A 20,581-nucleotide genomic window follows, 5' to 3' on the forward strand; every position below is an offset into this window, starting at 1 on the left:
AATTTCCATACTTTTACCTTTACTTTAAAATTACTTTTTACCCGATTATCTGAAGGACATTGTAATGTTTCCTTAGTAAATAACCCCCCTCCCTCCCCAAAAAAGTCACAAATGTAAATGTCCTAATTTTGGAGTAATTCCGAAATACATTTTTTATATTTCGGAAGCAAAAACTTGGTTTTTAAAAATTATTGGAAAAATAGAATATCTTGAAGTATTTATTTATTTGGAGAGTTTTAAAATATGTTGCAGGTTACACTTTCATATGTTTACCTTCATTTTCAGCGTTATTTTAAACAAATATTGTAATAATCAGTAATTAATAAATGAAAATGTTTGATGTTAAAATTAATGGAGTTTGCTGAAATTTTTAGTTTTAAAAACTTTGTTTCTTGTCTATAAATAATTTAATAGATAAAGTTTTATCAAAGTAAATGTTAAAAATATTAGATATTTTTGATTAAAATTCGGCATTCAATTGTTTTTTTGACGATCTATGCCTCTTATTTTTTCTTTTTTTTTTGCATGTGTTATTCATTAATTTTTTTAAAGAAATTATACATTTAAGGAATTTTTTATTAGTTTTATTAAATAGTTAAAATTAATTGACTATGAGTTATTTTATTGTTTGAATTAATCACATGATTATAAATTAAATTGTAAAAAACTGAGAATCAAAATTTCTATCTCGAATTAAATCATCGAAATCTTCTGCTCGGCGTGTAAAATTTCAATTTATTCTGACTTTCCAATTATTCTTTTTTAAAAGAAAAAAAAGTCCTCATTAAATTTCCAATAATATCACTCATTCATTTGGCTTAACTACTGTTGTTTTTAATCTCGCCCTCCAGGATTTTTTTTTTTTTTTGTTAAAATAAGTATTGTCCACTTAAGAAGTGACCTTTTTTTACTTTTTATAAAGATATATACGAACCCACAATCCTTACGCATGCGCTGAAAAGAGGACAACTTCGTCACATTTACTTATTATACGAATCCTCAAGCATAGCCACGCCTCCTCCAGGATGATTGACACGGACAACTTCATCACCGGTCTGGATACTTTTCCTACCGGGAGCCTCGTTCGTCACACACAAGCTGGGGAAAGAGCTGTAAAACTGGTGACCGAATCAGCCTAAAATGTCTGTGATTCAGTCGCAAGAGAAGGATACATAAGAGCAAAAGTTGACTCACATGTGAATATGCCAAAATTTAGTACAAAAAAAAAGTTTAATGTGGCAATGAAGTAGAAGAATAGATTTTGAATAGTAGCATTTTTAATCATTAAAAATACAAAAGTAAGAAAGAAAATTTGACATTCAATATATTTTGTTTTATTATTACATTTTGTAACTAAGAATTTTTCGAGTTGTAGTGCTTATATATGTATTTAAAACCATCTTCTGTAACATCATATCCACGAAAAATTCATAAATTCTTTTTATCAAAGTTTATAATTTTTCATTCATTTACGAATTTTAAGTTCTTTGCAGCACCTCGATGTTATAGCAAAGCAACAAAATTAAAAAAAAAAAAAAAAAAAAAAAAAAAAAAAAAACTTTGAATCTAAAAGGTACTTTTTCCACTCTATTACTAAACTGAAATCGAAAAAATAAATTTAAAGGCCCATTTTAAAATTTGTCAGTTTTTTTCAAATTTCAAGCTCTTTGCGGCACCTTAAGATGTTGCAATATTGCAACCAAATTTTCAATTATTCTTTATGAACCTAAAAGGCAACTTTTCTCCGCTATTACCAAACTAAATTCGAAAAAGAAAAATTTTTTAAGGCTGTTTTCGTTCTACCCTATTTTACATACATCCTATTAGCACAAGATATTGTACAATATCTCCTTGATGTTATCCGATATTCTGAACGCCGGCTAATATCGTAAAGATATCGTAACAATGTTACAGGGACCATTTTGTGTCAATAATTGTTTTATTTTTTTAGAGGATCAACTTTTTAAATTTTCATCTTTTTTTAATAAGTTCTTGTCTTAATATTTCTGTTTATTTCAGAATCTGTATAGCTCCGTTGACGGTCGAAGGATCAACAGTTCCTGCAATAAAACGATAGATAGTGAATAATTCAAAATCATTAAATTTTTTGAGATTTTTATTGTTTTCTTTGGTCTCTCTGACTCTGAATCAGATATCTTATCATTTGTATTCTAAACTTCTTCAATCAAGTTTCTGAGAAACTTTCCTTCGTTCACAATTCTGTTTTCCATTTCTTCATCACCAGTGAGATCCTCGGCTTCTTTTCCTTCACCGAGTCCCTGAAGGGAGAGATTCATGGAAATTTATAGAATGCTCACCTCAACATCTCGCCAGATTTAAAATGGCTATGTGTGTTATTGCGATTGAGTGTTGGAGTTATATATATATATATATATATATATATATATATATATATATATATATATATATATATATATATATATATATATATATATATATATATATATATAGGCAAACTTCTTCAGACTTACTAATTTGTGATTTTTTTTTACCCAGATTTTAATGAAAAGAATCCATGTCATCACGCGTGCCTTACTTCACAAGTGTAGGGTGGTCCAAGGTGCAACAAAATGTAGCTACTTTTTAAATAACATTGCATGTAAAGTCAATATATGTTTTAAAAGCATGACCAGCATGAAGCAAGCTGATGATGGGTAAAAAAATTTGTAATGAAAATTAGGTACAAAGAAAATTACCTCTATAGAAACACAGAAATATTTTTGAAAAGAATTACTACAAATTTTTCAGCATAAATTTTCCGATATAAACTGGATTGATAAATACATTTACAATGCTCATCAATAAAAATATTCACATAGAAGCAAAATTTTTAATACTATCTATGAATATGATACTAAAAAAATACGAATGAGTTTCGATAATTTTAAACACAAAATTATCAATTATCTTTGCTTTTATCAAAAATAAATACGACAAAATAAACTTTATTCTTATGTAGCAATAAAATATTCATTTTTTTAAACCAAGGAAAGGGTATTTCTTATGCAAGTAGCAACATGTGAGGTATTGCAACACAGATTTCAAATTAGAATTAAAAAAAAAAAAAAGTACAGTGCAATTTCTCTACTACAGCTATTCTATGTTCAATTAATGAGTTGATACATCTGAAGAGTTTTTATTTTTCGTGGACAAGATACTTATTATAAAAAGCTTAAATTCATTATTTCCAACACACTAAATTTAAAATCTGACATTTAAAAAAAATTTTTTTAAGATACAACTTGTATTGTGTGAGACTTATTTTTTCCAGAAGTTTTGGTCATAAGCGGAAAAGTAGATTCATAATTAATTTTCTGCTAGATTTAAAGGATTGGGTAATAATATCGTCAATTTTTTCCAAATTCTTTTGATCCAACGATAAATGATTTTGTTTGTTTGTGATGTCCCCAAATTGAAAGATTCAACAAGCTTCCATGTTGATTCCCACTTTCATACAAAAGCAACTGATCTAGATTAAATGGAGGGGGGGGGGAAGCTTGGGCATCATTTAGAAATCATCAGTTTAAACTCATGCCAAAAATTCTCTTTCTCTGTGCATAGTAATTTGTTTATCCCACTCAAATAGAGGACAAGTTATTAGACTAGTAGTTGGTGAGGTCATTCCACCCTATGAAAAGGATGATAAATTTCAATTTGATTTCCTAGGTTGCTGTTGTGTTTCGATTCTTGTTTCCTTTAAAAATGAAAGGACTCACTTTCGATGAAACTGAATAGATGATCACTACAGTTACGTAGATCTGAATTTGGAAATTTGGATGGTTGTTCTTAGGGGTTACGGGAACATTATGTCTATCGGCCAAAAAATTTCATGACAAACAATAGTGACCATGGAGAGGGATGGCTATAATGCAGAAATCTTGATGAAACTAAAAGTACATCAGTAATAAAATTTGCTTTATTATTATATAACATATTATTAAAAATCTTCAATATATCTTTTTACAATAAAAACAAATATATAATAAAAATTTTATAACAAAAATATAATTAACTGGAAAGAATATTCCTTAGGGCTATAAATCATTGGTATGCCCTAATGAATGTTTTTGCATATCACAATGTATGTTTTTGCATGTGACCTAGTATATAATACAATTATAAACACTAAAACAAAAATATTTTTAATAATCATATACACGAAATATCTTTTCTCCATTTAAAATAAAATGTATTTAAAAAATTAAATTTAAATCATTTTTAAATGTATTATGAGAAATCTTCAACATACATTTTCATCTGATCTTTCCTGCCAAAGTAAGGATACTCTCCAGGCACACGTCAACAGGTGATGAATGATAAAGTTAACAGTTCCAAGACAAACATAGAGTCCAGATATTTCTGCCTATAAAATTCCTCTAGTAAAATTGTGATTGATAAAAATATATACAAGTCAGCAATGAAAATAATCAATAAAGAACATTTTTGGTAACAAATCTACAAGTATAACACTTAAAATATGAACAAATTGCAATGGATTCTGAACACAAAATGCATCTGTATATTCTGCCTCTATGAAAATAAAATGCATTTGGTAAACAGCATTTGCTTTATTGTTATATAATGTGTCATTAAATATTTATACCCCAGAAAGTACTTAAATGCATAATTATTCTTTAATTATAAGGGTACCTTATAATAATTATTTAGTGTTTTGAGATGTAAAAATACAATCACATTAGCTGATTTTTTTTCTAAATAATTAATCTTTAATTTCTTATATTTGTGTAGACAGTGCTTTAATGACATCAGGTAGTCATTAAGATACAAAGGATAAAAAAAAACTCTTTGATATATTATCATACAAGAAAAATCAATTTCTTTTCTTCTTATGAAATACATGAGAATAAATAATAATTCTCATGAATTTATTATCACATGTGGTATAACAGCATTTGTATCAATGAAAATTTTTAAATAAATGTAACAGCAGGATTTAGTTATTTGTGCATAGTATGAGCAAAAAAAGTGCATCATGTAGTAATTAGGTAACAAGCACCTTTGGCTACATAATGGGTATATAAATAGAAAATTTCTCATTTCAGTGCTATGTGTTAAGATATGGATTCAAAATGGCTTCCAAATGATAGATGTCTCCCAAATAATGCAACAAATTTTGTGATCACATGGTTCATAATAATGTTTATGTCTTCTAGAATATGAACTTTTGAGTGCATCTTCTTTGGTGCATTCACCGTTAGAAATTACCACAGAAATAGAGTTTTTGAATCTCATTTAAATGTGAATAATTTGAATACCTATTTTCTTATGAATCAGAGTTCTGTTTCTGGTTTGATCTGAGAGCACATGTCCTATCTTTTGGACCAAATTTCCAGTCTTTATTTCAGATGTATTTTTTATATTGTTAATGGAAGGTTTAAAGCTGCATACAATGTAAGTACATAATATCTGATGTGAACACTTTTTTTTTATGAACTTCTAAAGCCACTTTAATGAATTTATTCCCATTACCACAGTCGGTACAAAGATAAACTTCAGGCCAATTTTTTGGCAAATGTCCTTTAACTCTCTTTTGACATGTAGCAGTTCTCCTGATGACCATGAAAATGGTCCATATGTCTTCTAAAATAATTTTTCAAAATTAAGTCTCAAACTATAGTAATTTATATCCTTTTTAGTAAATATGGAAAAATCAACTCAAAAAAATAATGTAACAATAAAAAAAAACATTAACCATCTTTTACATATCAGATTTGAATATTGATATGATAATCAGGCTTAAATAGTATGATTTAAAGTATTGCTTAACCAGTAAGTGGTCTCCTTTCTTGTACACTCTCTAATAAAGATGCTATCCCAAAGAATGTCTTGCAAGGCATTGGCATACAATAGTTACAACCTTAATTAACCTTTGCCATGCATTAGCATTTTTAATGAATCTATCATGTAAACTTTAAAGAGCTTTCTGGCAATTACCCCCTGGCATGTGATTAATATCCAAAAATCGAATTTTTGTTTTGGATGAATTTTCTCCACCCGACTGAAACAAAAATTTGAAATTGAAAACTGCAATTAAAGTCACAAAATCCCACACCAAATTTGATGTATTTAATTCATCACATTCTTGAGTTATCACGTTTACATGTTTCTGAAATTAAAGATCGATAGATGGTCAGTCTCTTCTTAGATTTGGCACAGAATTTCCTAGGTACCTAACTATAAATCTGTGAACTGAATTTTATTCATCTAGCTCTCTTCATTTTGTAATTATCATATTAACTTATATTCGAATAATTGTATAGACAGATTTCCCCTGTATTGATATAGCTTGAAATTTGATACAAATCTAAATTTAGTATAAAAACAATCAGACAGACATTTTCCAAAAATGAGTTTTTTAAACTGAAGGAAATCTAAAACTTAGAGATTTATCAAAATCTCAAGTTTGAATTTGTTTGATAATTACTATATTTTCTCAATACTATATATACAAGAAACTAAAAATTCATATTTAATATTGGTTAATAATTATAATTTGAAATACATTTAATTAATAATGTACAAGATGCAGCAATGAAATTGAAATTTTGTATTTCATAGCAGTTCTCTAATGGAAATATTATATATATTCCCTCTTTTAAATGCTGGTAAAGAATGGGATGATTAATTGTTAATATGTTTACAATATTATAAGCACATAGATATGTAATGGATTGCTAACATGAAAGATCTATAAAGTAAACAATTGGATTTGTATTAGAGATGTAAACCTGTTAAGGATTTGTGTTCTTCTTATGGTACAAACACATAACAATTTCATAGAAAAACCAAATGCATGCCAAGGTTTTTTGTTTGTTTTATTTAAAAAATTCCTATATAGGTATCAACAGGCATAAATCACTCAGCCAGCTTTTGAAAGTTAAGTATTGCTAGATTGAAATACCCCCCCCCCTTCATTTATTTTTGAGATAATGCAAGAGAATCAAAATTAGTCCTTAGTGTCCCTAATTTACCTTATTTATAAAATCTTTTATTGTACATAACAATAAAAAAGTGCTACAAAATTATTTTCTGTAAAATTTTCAAGAATAAAATTTCCCGGAATTAAATATTGTTTTACATTATCTTAATCTTGATATTTTAACCAATATTTGAAAAAAAAAATTGTCAAAACTTATACATACTTTAAATTAAACCAGGTATTAACATGTTAAAGAAGTCCATACATGTTTTAGATATGCTATTTAGAGAAAAGCCAAAGTCATGTAGTAGATTAGCTACTTTGATAGTGTATTCAGATCAGAACTGATGCAAAAAATCTAGCAGACAACTAAATTTAGATAAATACCCATTTTTTTATTATTATATTCCTTTGACCAAAATTAAAAACGTTAATCAAATTCATTGGTGGAAAATGAAATTTATTGAAAGAAAACATATATCAAAGCTAGAGAAATTACTATTATAGTATTAAATTTTTTTTTCATAGTTATATGACGGCATTAATATTAAAAATCCTCATTATTTAATCAAAGATAATAATTTATTTTAGTCATTCAATTTAATTTTGCTACCAGTTTGATTTTATTCAATAATGTAAAAGAACTTAAAAAAAATAAATAGAATAACTTGGCAAAATGAAAAAAATAAAAAAGTAACACACTAAATTGGTTTATATCCACTATTTTTCAAAATTTAAAAATAATACAGCAATTTTTTAAAAAAACTTGCAAAACTAGGAAGAATATAACAGAATAAGGTACGACCGGATTTTAACCCCCTACTTGGCACAATTTTCAAAAATCGCCAACAACGGTCTTGCGAAATGTTCAAAAGCAAGGGAGCAGATGTCCAATCATAGTGCATAATAAAGATTCCCAGCTTTGGCGTGTTATCACAACTTGGCGAAGAAGGGGGTTAAACTCCGGTTCACCCCAAAATAATTCCAATCTGTAACAATGACTCAATGAAAATAAAATATTTATTCAAGATTAAATTTTGAATTTTGCCTATAAAAACTTCTAAAATAATTATACATAAAAATTTTGAAAAAATCATTTTTATTTACAAAGAAAATTTTAGATAAATCTTAATACTTACTAAAGAAGTAAATTAATCAGCTTCCATTAATTATATTTTTATATGTTGATTGCTTGACAACTATTATATTGATAGACTTAGTTGTTACATTTTATCTACATTCAATATATTTATTAAACCAATTAACTAAACCTTTCAATATGTCAAAACTAAAAGCTCAAACTACTCTTTAAATATCAAACAACAGACCAATATATAATAAAAAATACTTTATAGAAAAATCTACTTTAACAAGAAATTATTTTTTGCCAACTTTTTCAGTAGATTTTTATAGCAAATGATTTATTTAGAATTTCTATAGATGTTGAAAACTACAGTGCAAAGAATTTCTTAATGAAATGAGGTTAAAAAAAAAACTGACCAATCAAAACATTACAATCACTTTAAAGAAGACAGGAAAGTTTGACTTAACAATGTATGCAGTTATGGAAAAGGAAATTAAATACTTATTATAACATTTTTTTAAATCAGCATTGATTTCAATTCTATAAATCAACATTCATATGCTATAAAAACAGTGAATTGTAAAATTCAAGTTTTTTTTAACACATAGACCTAGTAATAGATAATGAAAGAAAATAAACAAAAACCGAAATGCCAGAATAATTTTAGATGCACTATATTTGTGAAATTTAAAACTTTAGCTTTCTTACAAAAAACAAAATAAATTTCAAATAGCTTCAACCTCAAATAATTATGTAAAAATTTCATATTTATTATAAAACTTTGGGAAAGATTAATAAAACCACAAAATTTTAAAAATTACTACCATTTTAAATCATAAAATTCTTTACTATACAATGCACAGTTATCAAAATAATAATCATATCATGTCACTGTTCTGAATGGGAACATCACAAAACTATGAAATATTTTACACTACCAATAAAATTTTAGATATGAGAATATTAATAAAAATAAGGTATCTTGTTTGTATTGAGAATAAACCAAAGATTATATATTGGTGCCGAAATTTGAAAATAAATAAACAAGATTTTATCAAAATTTAAATTTAATTTGTAATTTCAAGTCATTACATTTTTTTTTGTTGCACATTTTGGATAAGCTGTAGATTGTTAAGCATAAAAATTACGTTTATCAAGATACATATATATTTATATCGATTTATATATTTAACACTTTTAAATGCGTTTAATTTAAAGTACAAAATTCAATAAAACACCGTGAAATAATTTTATATTAATTTGCTGCTAGCATATTAATTGTGAGTCGCATGAACATTCTTTTTAAAGAGTGAGAAATCTTGAGTTTTTTTGGGATGAATACGTAAGCAAAAGAAAAATAAACAGAATACTGTGTTATTTACTTAGAAGTTGAGAAAAATTCATTTTCAAAATAGAAACCAAAAGAAAAGTAAATATGCGACGGCTTGTATATCTTGAGAATTTAACTAAAGCTGCTAAAAATCACTTCAGATTCATAAACTAAACAAATCTTATAATTATAAAATTTGTTTAAGTAACTGCAGGATATCTCCGCTTGTTTCGGTTTCCATTTATTTGTTTTGATTCGTAATGTACTTTTACGGTCCCGGTTTAGATTTTACCGAACGAGAACACAATTATTTATATTCCGTAAAACTTTCAATAAACCAGAATGCTTTCTAAATTTATAAATTCAATAAATATACAAAACCGACAAAAATCATATGGTGTAATGACGTGTATGACAGGCCAGCTAGTAGCTAACATGACGTTGAAGTTTGATTATAACACCAGGAAATAACTTTAAAAAAAAAAGACAAAGATTAAGAAGTAAAAGTTTTACGCCCAATTAAAATTACAGAATTCTAATTTTTCTCTTTTCCCATTGAGATTATAGAATATAAGACGATTTCTGACACTTGCCCCGGAATCTTTAAAACTGAATTACAGGGCAAAACGCGAGAAAAAACAGAAAATACAGCTTTCTCAAACTGAAATTCTCATTGACATTTATTTCAAACCGAGTCAACTGAAGGAGACGAGAATACGGCAAATTTCATATAGATTGAATTGTAAAATTATAAAAACAAAAGTGACAAGTGGATGTTGAGTAAGAATGAGCTAATACCGTGCAGTCCCATTCTTAATCATAAAAAACATAGCCTTGTGTATTCTGCACAATGTAAAAAATAATAGACAACAATAGAATAAACAATAAAATTCTACTTATTAAATCAATATGCTATATGAAATGTATTGATAAGGAAATGTAGTAAATATTTTAATTTCCAAAAATATACAAATTAAAATTATTCCTGCTCGCTAAGTATCTAATGAATAGTTGAATTCTAGCAATATTTAATATTAATAAAGAATATTTAATATTTATTAAGCAATATCTATCAAGATTTGAATATGTTTCCTTGACACTGTTTCACTGTAATGTTAATTTAAAGAAATTAAATTAACATTAGCATAAAAAAATAAATGCTTTAAATTCGTTTCAACAAATCTTGCAGAAAAATCATGAGATATGGTTCCATAAGAAATTTGCTTTATGCAACATTTGCAGTCAATTCCTAACAAAAAAAAAAATCCTTAATTCCTTTTCAGAGTTTAGTTAATAATAATAAAAAGCATCCAAAGAAATTTACATCCCAATGCTAATTCACATGAAGCAACTCTTTAAAAGCTGTAATATAATTATAACGAATTTATGCAATATTTTATGAATATATTTTGCTAAATTTTAATTCTTAGGAATTTACCGATAGAGAATTTTTGATAACAGCAAAACTGAAGGGGGAAGGGAACACCCTCATCTGATGAAAAAGTTACCTTTCAAATATTGAGTATATACCTAATTTGACTACAGTGACCATCATTCCTGGTTTTGGCAATTCCTTATGCTTAGAATTTGCCAAAATTATAATATCATTCCCATTGGTCTATAAGATTAATGGAAAGTTTTCATTGTAAATTTAGATTTTTAGCTGAAAGTTGCTCAACCAAAATAGCCTGCAGCAAATTATGTTTATGCATAAAATAAAAAAAATAAAAGTTACTCATGCTAAATTATTTTTTAAATATTTTTTTATTTAATGGAAAATACATTCACAATTGATTAATTATTTTTCATATCTTAATTAGTGATATTGATTTTAATATAAGTACATTATGAAAAATAAGTATTAAATTTCTCTTGAACAATTTCTCAAACTAGATAAAGCACAGATATGAAAAAAAGTGTTGAATATTATTCAAAATTTCCATTACATGGACTAATTATTTCAGACTAATTACATCTGTGTGAACTTATAATTTGCTTATAAGTAAATATGTATTTTAAAGTAAAAATCCAAATTAAGTATTTATGCAATGTAAATCTAAAAAGTTTTGAAACATTAAACAACTTGAGCATTTAAAATTTCTAATTATCTTTGTACAAAATTTACATTATAAAATTTTTACTATGCACATGTAAAATTTAAAACATATATAGTTTAGGAATACAAAGAAATAGCCATGTTTTACACTAAAATTTATTTTATTACACTTTGTAATACAAATGATCTCAGTCATTAAAATGTATTTCATCCACATTATTTTCTTTACAAATTTGTTCAATTTTTTACTGCCATCTGAAATGCCCATTTTAGTTTATTCCAATATTTTTTAAAACTAAAAAGAAAAGAAAATTGCACATATAAAAAAAAAAAGACAAACAAAGAAATTCATCCAAATAAATAAGATGCAACCGATTTCATTTCAAGTAAAATATTTATATTTAGTCAGCAAAGTAACATCTTATAAATCACATGCTTTACATATAAAAAATGCAATAAGTGTGGAAGACAATTTTAAAAGTAGTTTCAATAATAGATTCATTAAAACATGCTCATCCCTGAGTACTATGGACATGCAAAAAAAAGATACAGATAATAACATGCAAGGGCCAAAAAAGCTCTTTAAAACTTATTTTGGCTGTTAAACAGCAATGCATATATTCCTTTTCTTGACAAAATAAACCCGATTATTTAAAGCATCACTTTAAAAAAGTTTTAGTGGTCCAAGAACAAAAAAATATATATATGAATAAAAATTATTAATATTTTAACTACAGTATTAAGGTATTATTATTCTGTTAAAAATTATCTAAAATTCATTGTAAAAATATTTGTGGGTTATGAATATTCATATTTTTTATACATAAAAGGAATGTATTGTAATAAACAGTTTCAATACATATTGAGAAACATTTAAACACACTAATATTTCACAATTTTTTTTTCCAGCTGATTATTATTATTTTCTTCTTAAGCCAAATTGAAGTCTTAAAAAGATTAGAAAAATCATATTTTCAAGGAATATGCACTGCTGGATAAAGAAAATTAAAACATATTGTAAAATCCATTTTGAAATAATCCCATATTCTAAAAAAGTATAGAAAGAAGCATGGCTGCAATTCACAAACTTCCATAATTTTACATTTGGAAGCCATTTTATGACAAGTATGAATGTATTTATTATCTAACATTGTAAAACTGATACCTAAACATACATACAATTCATGAATGATTATAGGTTACTTTACATAATTCATAATAGAAATGCTACGTGTCTTTTAACTTCGGCAATTAAAAATAAATTAAAAACACTTTTGACATTTTAAGAAAATTACAAAGGGCATGCAGAACTTTAAATATAAAATATTTTACATGCCTCCAATACATCATGCTTAAAATTAAAGACGAATATATTCCCATTCTTATAAATTAATATCCCTTTTCAACTACAAATTTTGTTTGCAACATCAGTATGGAGTGGCTAGAATAAAAACAGTTTTGCATGCAATAAAAATACACTTTGTCAGCAATCTCAACATTTTGCAAATGGATGTTGGGAAATATTAAATAAAAAATAAGAAATTTAAAAAGTATAGAAGCATTTTTTACAAGAGAAAACGTCACAGTTCTGAATATATATAAATATTTACAATATTTCTAATCAGCAATTAAGAACAAACAGGAACAAAATTTTTCAACAGTATGTTTGAATACTGTAACTGTTAACACTGAAAAAATATACAACACTTACAATATTTTATACACAAAAATTCATTAATATTTTCTGTCAGTATGAAAATAAGGTGCATTGTGTAGGTAAGATTTACTTTATATTTATAAAGAGCATGGTTAAAAATTCAGTGTCTACTGTCAGGTATGGATTTAATATTAATTCCACAATGCACCTTCTGGTGAAACAAATATTCACCAATTGATAGATCACATAAGGAGAATTTAAATTTCAATATTTATAAAAATAAACAAAGTCATGATTCCTATCAAATTATATGTTTAGAATGATCACAATGATTTTAGATTTTCCATAATTTAATTAAGCAATAAAAAAGTTATTATACATGCAAATCTTTGCCAAGATTAAATTTTCACCAGTAAAATCAAGATAACACCCAGATAAAAGTTCCATTCAAAGAACACATAATTTGAATGTAGGTACTTCACTTAAAATAAATACCTTACAGTTTCTGGATTTGTACAAGATGAATTGACTTGAAAACACATTTTTAAGACTAGACAAACTTATATTTATGGCAATATTTCACTTAAAACATAACACATTTCAAAGAAGATGAGGAGAATACAAATTGTCCTATAAAACATAAAATGCTAAAATACTTTTGGATAAATTTTTATTTAATTCATCAATGGATAATTTAAATATAAATGCTTCCATAAGAAATTTGAAAAACCCTTGGTTGTAATAAGTCATTATTAATTGTTTTTTTAAATAAAAAAAGGTTTATTGACTGAATAAAAATTTAATTTGGAAATGATTATTTACAGTGCTAACAATATTTCATCTGTAAGATGTTAGGTTTGTTGTCTTTTCAGTAAATCTTTTCTTTTATTTGATACACTGTTCACAAAAATTAAAGGAAAATTCAAAATGAATAAAGAGGAAGGAAAACTCTAGAGTTTGGCTTCTTTAATAAACAGAACATCAGAAAAGGGAAGATAAGGCGTAACGTTAGTTTCAGCTATGCATATGTGTGTGTGTATATATATATTTCCCCTTTTTTATAGTTTCATATTCATTTAAAAATATTTTGATTTTTATAAAAAATGCACTTTAGATAAACATTATTTGGTATGATATTTCAGTATTTTGAAATCCTGCAAATATTTTACCTAATTATTAAGTGCATGACATCAAAATAACCAATATCAGATTTAGATGCTGCAGTCTTAAATTATGGTCTCTTACAAATCCAATTAAGTAATACATTGATACAGTAGGCTGCACATTTTGGTAATTTTTTTTAGACTCCAAACTTCAAGAAAGTAAGAGTCTTGTACTACAATTTGGGCAGCTCATATATAGATACAGCACTACAAATAATACAATATATTTAATATTAATGAATACAATGATTCATTAGCATTCAATGCAAAGAGTAGCTCTATTCAATACAATTTTTTATAAGTTAAATATAATAACATGAATATTTCATATGTCTTTGAGAATAAAATTATAGGAGAGAGCATTGCAGACACAAAGATGAAAAAAGGCAAAAGTTACGAGTTGTATTTCAAGCACCTTTCTTTTATTAAACTAGAAAATAAATCCCATTTCACTTCTAGATATCTCCATTTTCAGTAACAAAATAACTGCATGCAACCAACTTCTAATAATTATAACTTAGGCCAAAGATGTCTTAAAAAGAATTTTTAAAAAAATCCTTTTTAAATAAAGTCTATTGTTTAATACATAAAAATATTACTTTGATATTTTGAAAAAATAAATACTATTATTTCCAACTTAGAAAACCAGAGTACTTTTAAAAAGAAGCGATTTTCCTAATTTTATTGAACAATAAAAATAACTGAATTTACACAATGATAAAAAAAAAAGAAACTTAATGGCATTTATTTTAATAATTATAGAAGCAGTCCATATGTTATAAAAAAGAAGATAATTCATTTTGAGCTATTACTTTTGATAGTGAATTTTTCATACTATTATCTTTAAGACAAAAGAAATTTTCTTCAAGGTAAGAATTAAAATGCATTACTTGAAGAGAGAACTTTGTTTTCCTAAAAATAAACATGAAAAATTTCGTTTCTCTATTAAAACAAGTAGGGAATTTTCATAATGCCAATTCACTTAGATGCAGCCATAATTGTATTTTCAAACAGATTTATGTTCATTTTTCTGTTTAAATCATTTACTGGTACTAAATAAAAAGAAAACCACTTCATTAGTTATATATGTAGGTTGTGTATTTTGCAGCAAATGGATTATATGAATGAATTATATTATTTAATCAATCACATGCATTTTCCAGAATCAGCTTTTTCACATGAACAAATGTTTTATCAATTTACTTTCCTGCTTCTAAGACTTTATCATAGTGCGAAATAAACAGCTAGTGTTTTATGACAGTTTTATAACTGAAAATTCTTTAGTCTAAAATATTTCACTGGATTTCATATATAAAATATTTAAATTTAACTTAAATAATAAACATTGTTGCAACCATGAATTATATTAGTTTTCACATTCCTTCCAAATTTCATAATATCTTTAAACCTTTATTTTTACCCTATTTTATAACCAACAAAATGGTTATTTTAAGATATTACTTACAACCAGCATTGAACAATATTCACTCAATAGCTGTTAAGTGCACAAGAACAGCAAAATCTCATTGACAGTTAAAAACTTGACATCTTGGATACATGTATGTTAAAAAGAGCGAAAGAGAAAGCTGTGGTCAAAACCACATTAGCAATATCAAAAATGCCAGTCCATACATTATTCTGGCTATCAGATTGGCAAAGATACATTGTTGAGGCAAGTTACCATTTTAAGGCTAATGGGTCTTGGAAGATGAAAATATTATAACATTTTCTAGGGGACTAAGGAAATCAACACAAAAGCCTTACAAATTAGAATATGTAAAATTTTGTTGATATTTATATATAGCAGCATGTCATTTGCAAACTTCAGGCTTAATGATGAACTAGGTATCACTATCAAACATATTCAATAGACTAAGAAATGTTTGGTGAATAATCACAGCATAAATGTTATATTCAAATATTGTTTTACTCAATACAGCATTTACAAAAATTACATTATTTACTGTAAAAATTATAGCATGCAAACAAAAATATATTTTAAAGCTCATATTTTAAAACAAACTTTGTTACATTTCAAAAATCATCTAAAATTTCCCTTTCAATATTAAAACCTATAAATATTACTTTTCTAAAATCTCAGATAAGGATTCCAATATTAAAAAAAAAATACTATTTAACAATATAATTTAATGCTATGGAAGAAATTTCAACACTCTCTAAATGAAATATTAAAAGTCGAGTCGAATTTTTTTCCTTTCACAGCAATAGACTATAGTGCTATTTTTTGAAATTCTATAATTAAAATTTTACAGAAAATAGTGCAATGTGATATCAATAATCATTTCTTAAAAATAAAATTTCTTTGAATTTGTTTAAACTTTTTTGCTTCAAAAATTACTAAAATATTTTGAAACATCACAAAATTGATTCAATCCTAAATGAATTTTACTTGTGATTAAAAAAATAATTTATTTACTAAAATTAATTATAAATGCATATTTATAATAAAATTTCTTGTATTTCAAATAAAGCTACTCTTAAATAAGGCATTGATCAAACATTGAAAAATGAATCACTGAATAATAAATTATTTGTAAAATGACTCTTTTATCCTTCATTTTGATAAATAAATGAAGTATTTGAAGAACTTTGATATCTATAAAGGAGAGTAAAACAAGAAGACAATACTTCTTTCAATAAAATAGTTATTACTTATCTTATTGGAATATGAAAATGACATATGTTACAAAATATGTAAAATTTCTTAAAGTTCTTTCAATATGATCAGCAATTGATTAGTAAAATTGCACTCATTACATTTTATATTCATGTTTTAGATAATAAATTACAAAATTGAAAACCTGTAAGTAAACATCATCAAATTAAACTATGAAAAAGATCTCTGAAAAATTTTTGGGATAAATGTTGATGTATACTTTGAAGTTACATATAACGTAAAACAAATATCAATACGAGACCATGATTCTAAATTAACATTTTAACAACATCAGTACATAAAAGAATCAAGTTTTATAAAATAAAATTCTTTAAACTCTAGGTTGAAATTGGTGGTGTGACTGCAACTGTTGTTGGTGATTGCATTGGTGGTGTGACTGCAACTGTTGTTGGTGATGTGACTGCAACTGTTGTCTGTGACTGCATTGGAAGTGTGACTTTTAATCGAGTTAACTTTTTTGAATTAAATTTATTTTTATTATGATGACGAACTTTATGCATACGAACTGCACCACTCTGAGCAAACTGTTTGTCACACAATTCGCATTTGTATGGCTTTTCTCCAGTATGTGTCCTGAAGTGAATATTGAGATCATGTCGCCAAGCATATTTTTTACCACATAATTTACATACATGTAACTTGAACTGCCCATTTCTACCTCGCTTTTTAGTTCTACCTTGAGATTCAGCATAAATTAATACATCACCAGCTTTCCGAACTTCATGATCGGAAAATAAATCAGATCCAGAACTTTTTTCATCTTCAGGACCAATTTCTTCTTCCACAACACCTATGCTCTTTTCATTAAGTCCTCCATTTAAAATTAGTACAGAAGCATCTTTCTCCTTTTCGACATGCAATGCCATATGGCGTTTCAAATTTCCAACTTGTGAGAAACCTCGCTTGCAGACTTTGCACACAAAGGGAGTTTCTTTAGTATGGGTGCGTACATGATTCCGAAGCGTTGCAGGATCAGAAAATCCAGTACCACACTGAGGGCATTTATGTGGCTTTTCCCCGCGATGGGCCAACAAGTGACGCTGAAGATTTCCAGTCTGCCGAAATGATCGGCTGCATTCATCACAAGTGAAGGGACACTCTTTACAATGTTGTTTCAAGTGAGATAATACAGAAGGACTTCCATTAAAATTCTTAAGACATATATAACAGATGCCCTCTCCTGCATAACTATGTTCTGCTGAGGGTACAGCAGACCGCTTAAAACACTTTGGATGATCACAATGGCAATCTAGGCAATCATGATCATCTAAATGACTAGGAAAATGCATCAGGTACAAATTAGGTGATCTGAAAGTTTGGTTGCACTGAGGACAAATAAGGTGAGAATTTTCTATTTTTATACTATGCTGCAAGACGTGAGTTCCAAAGGACTCCCAAAAGATGTGTTTATCACAAATAATGCAATAAATTTTTCGATTACAAGGTTCACCATCATGGTTGTTTTCGAAGGAATCTGAGATTTCAGATAGCTTTCCTTTGGACAGTTTATTTTTTGAACCTACCACAGAAACAGGCTTGACATATAAAAGTTTTTTGTTCTGGTTCAGTTGAGAATCATCCGACTGGCTATTTTCCCAAGAATCTGAACTTTCAGATTTTCCTTCAGGGCCTTTCGTTTCAGAACCTTTTAAAGCAACAGATACATCAGCAGAAGATTGTTTCACATGCTTTATTTCTGAATCAATTGCAGAGTTTCCAGTCTGAATAGTTACACGATTCTCAAATAATTTTGCCCTTTTATTGGAGATATTGGAAATAAAATTTAAATTTTGAAAAATAATGGGAAGGAATTCAGGCATTCTTTTATGAACAGGACGATTGTAACTACATACAAAACAAATGCATGACTCTCGATGGGAACATTTTCGCTTATGAGCTAGTAAAGCTAGTTTGGTAAATTCATACCCTTTACCACAATCATTACAGGGATAAACTTTAGGCTTGTCACATGGTAAATGTTCATTGACTTCATTTTCAGAAGTCGTGCTTCCCATGACTGTCTTTAAAGCAATCATTCAGCCCTATAAATAAAATCATAAACGACAAATAAGATATAATGCAATATTAAAAAAAAAAGCTAGTAAAAGTACATTATCGTTATAAATGACAAATATGTTTAAATAATAAGCTAAAATTTGTTTTAATCGAAGAAAAAGTATCATGAACTGCTTACTTGCTGTAAATATTTAATAATACATAATGCATCTTCACATATTCAGGAAATTCACATCTATGGTTTAAACATGATATCAAATAATCTGTTTATATAATTGTTTATAACGTGCACCCACAAAAAGCAGTCACAAATAAATTTAAAAAATTCAAATCTAATCTTCATTAACAATTAACATACAGAAAATCGCTCAATTTTTTTTACCGCCACTAGAGCAAAGCATGCTGCGAACAAGGGAATTGAAAGCGAAAACTTTATTTTCGGTTACAGTGTCGCTCTTGAAATCGAAAACAATTACCTTCCCTACTGCAAACAATGATAGAGGGCGCGATAATAAATTAATTTAACTTCAGGAATATTTTACACGCATATGAATATCCTTTTTTAAATAAATTAAAACGCGGTAACTGTACATGATAAACTCTATAAATTAATTATCTTATTTAAGAAATTGTTTTATATGGACTCCATTCACAATAGAATATATTATTTTCATGCCATTATCACTATTTTAGTTGAGCCAATGTCGCTCTAGAACATATGTTTTTTTTTTTTTTTTTTTTTTAAAGCCGTAGACGGGCAAGCTAATGATCCAATCTGAATTCAATATAAAGGATAGAAAACTGTTAGAAAATGGAAGATATATGATTAAAATAAGGAAAAATTTTGGAAATTAAAAATTTAGATCGCAGTTCAGGAAATCACACAATATCTAGATTTTCAGGAAACCATTTAAATCTCGTAGCTTTTAAATTTTAACATTGAAGAGTAGTATAAGCTAATATTGTTTTTCGATTCCATATTTTTTTAAAAAAAAATTAATGTGGCATTTTTATCAATGAACTGTACTGCAATCAATTGATTTTTTCCCCCAGCAATACTGTCGATATCTGATATTCCATTCGATTATTTTCAAAAGATGAAAAATTTCAAATAATCAATGCCACCAATAATTTCAAATAATCACTGCCACCAATAATTTCAAAGTATTGATAATTTTAACTTGGGTAATAACATTGAGGACCAGTAACATCGGAATGACATTTTTATTTCTCACATATTAAATTAATTTATGTAAGTTTTACCTATGTACTTACACAAAAATATATTTCTCTAAATGTAACGAAGTCGTAAAAAGATGCTTATCGCAGTGATCAAATAGTATCCAGAATGGTAGCATAAAACAAAAAGTATGAGCTTAGGGATTAAAAGTTATCGCATTTCCTTCAAAGTAGTCTCTTCCAATGGGGTCAATTCATGTGACTTAAAAGTCACATGTCATGAGCTATCCGCGCATGGCATTTAAGTTTCATCCGCACCGCTTTCGTCGATTAGTCTTCCATTAACGTTCTCCGCCCAGTATGAAGCGGATTTTTTTTTTGTTTACATTTGAAGTTATAATTTTTGAGTCATTTTCTTTCCTCTTATTATGTGTTAA

The 20,581-nt window shown here is 27.0% G+C and overlaps 1 protein-coding gene and 1 long non-coding RNA gene across 2 annotated transcripts; both read right to left on the reverse strand.

Moving 5' to 3' along the window:
* Positions 1-2,139: 2,139 nt before the first annotated feature.
* LOC129973001 (uncharacterized) lies at positions 2,140-9,628 on the reverse strand. Its single transcript, XR_008784926.1, has 3 exons — positions 9,428-9,628; positions 4,271-4,384; positions 2,140-2,279 (listed from the first exon to the last, which is right to left on the reverse strand). It is a non-coding gene; the product is annotated as an uncharacterized LOC129973001 (long non-coding RNA).
* Positions 9,629-17,050: 7,422 nt separating this feature from the next.
* LOC129972196 (zinc finger protein 208-like) lies at positions 17,051-19,389 on the reverse strand. Its single transcript, XM_056086227.1, has 2 exons — positions 19,144-19,389; positions 17,051-18,991 (listed from the first exon to the last, which is right to left on the reverse strand). Exon 2 carries the CDS (start codon positions 18,983-18,985, stop codon positions 17,267-17,269), a length of 1,719 nt encoding a protein of 572 aa, XP_055942202.1. The 5' UTR covers positions 18,986-18,991; positions 19,144-19,389; the 3' UTR covers positions 17,051-17,266.
* Between the last annotated feature and the right edge of the window lie 1,192 nt (positions 19,390-20,581).

This window comes from Argiope bruennichi, chromosome 6 (genome assembly GCF_947563725.1).
Source record: "Argiope bruennichi chromosome 6, qqArgBrue1.1, whole genome shotgun sequence".
NCBI lineage: Eukaryota > Metazoa > Arthropoda > Arachnida > Araneae > Araneidae > Argiope > Argiope bruennichi.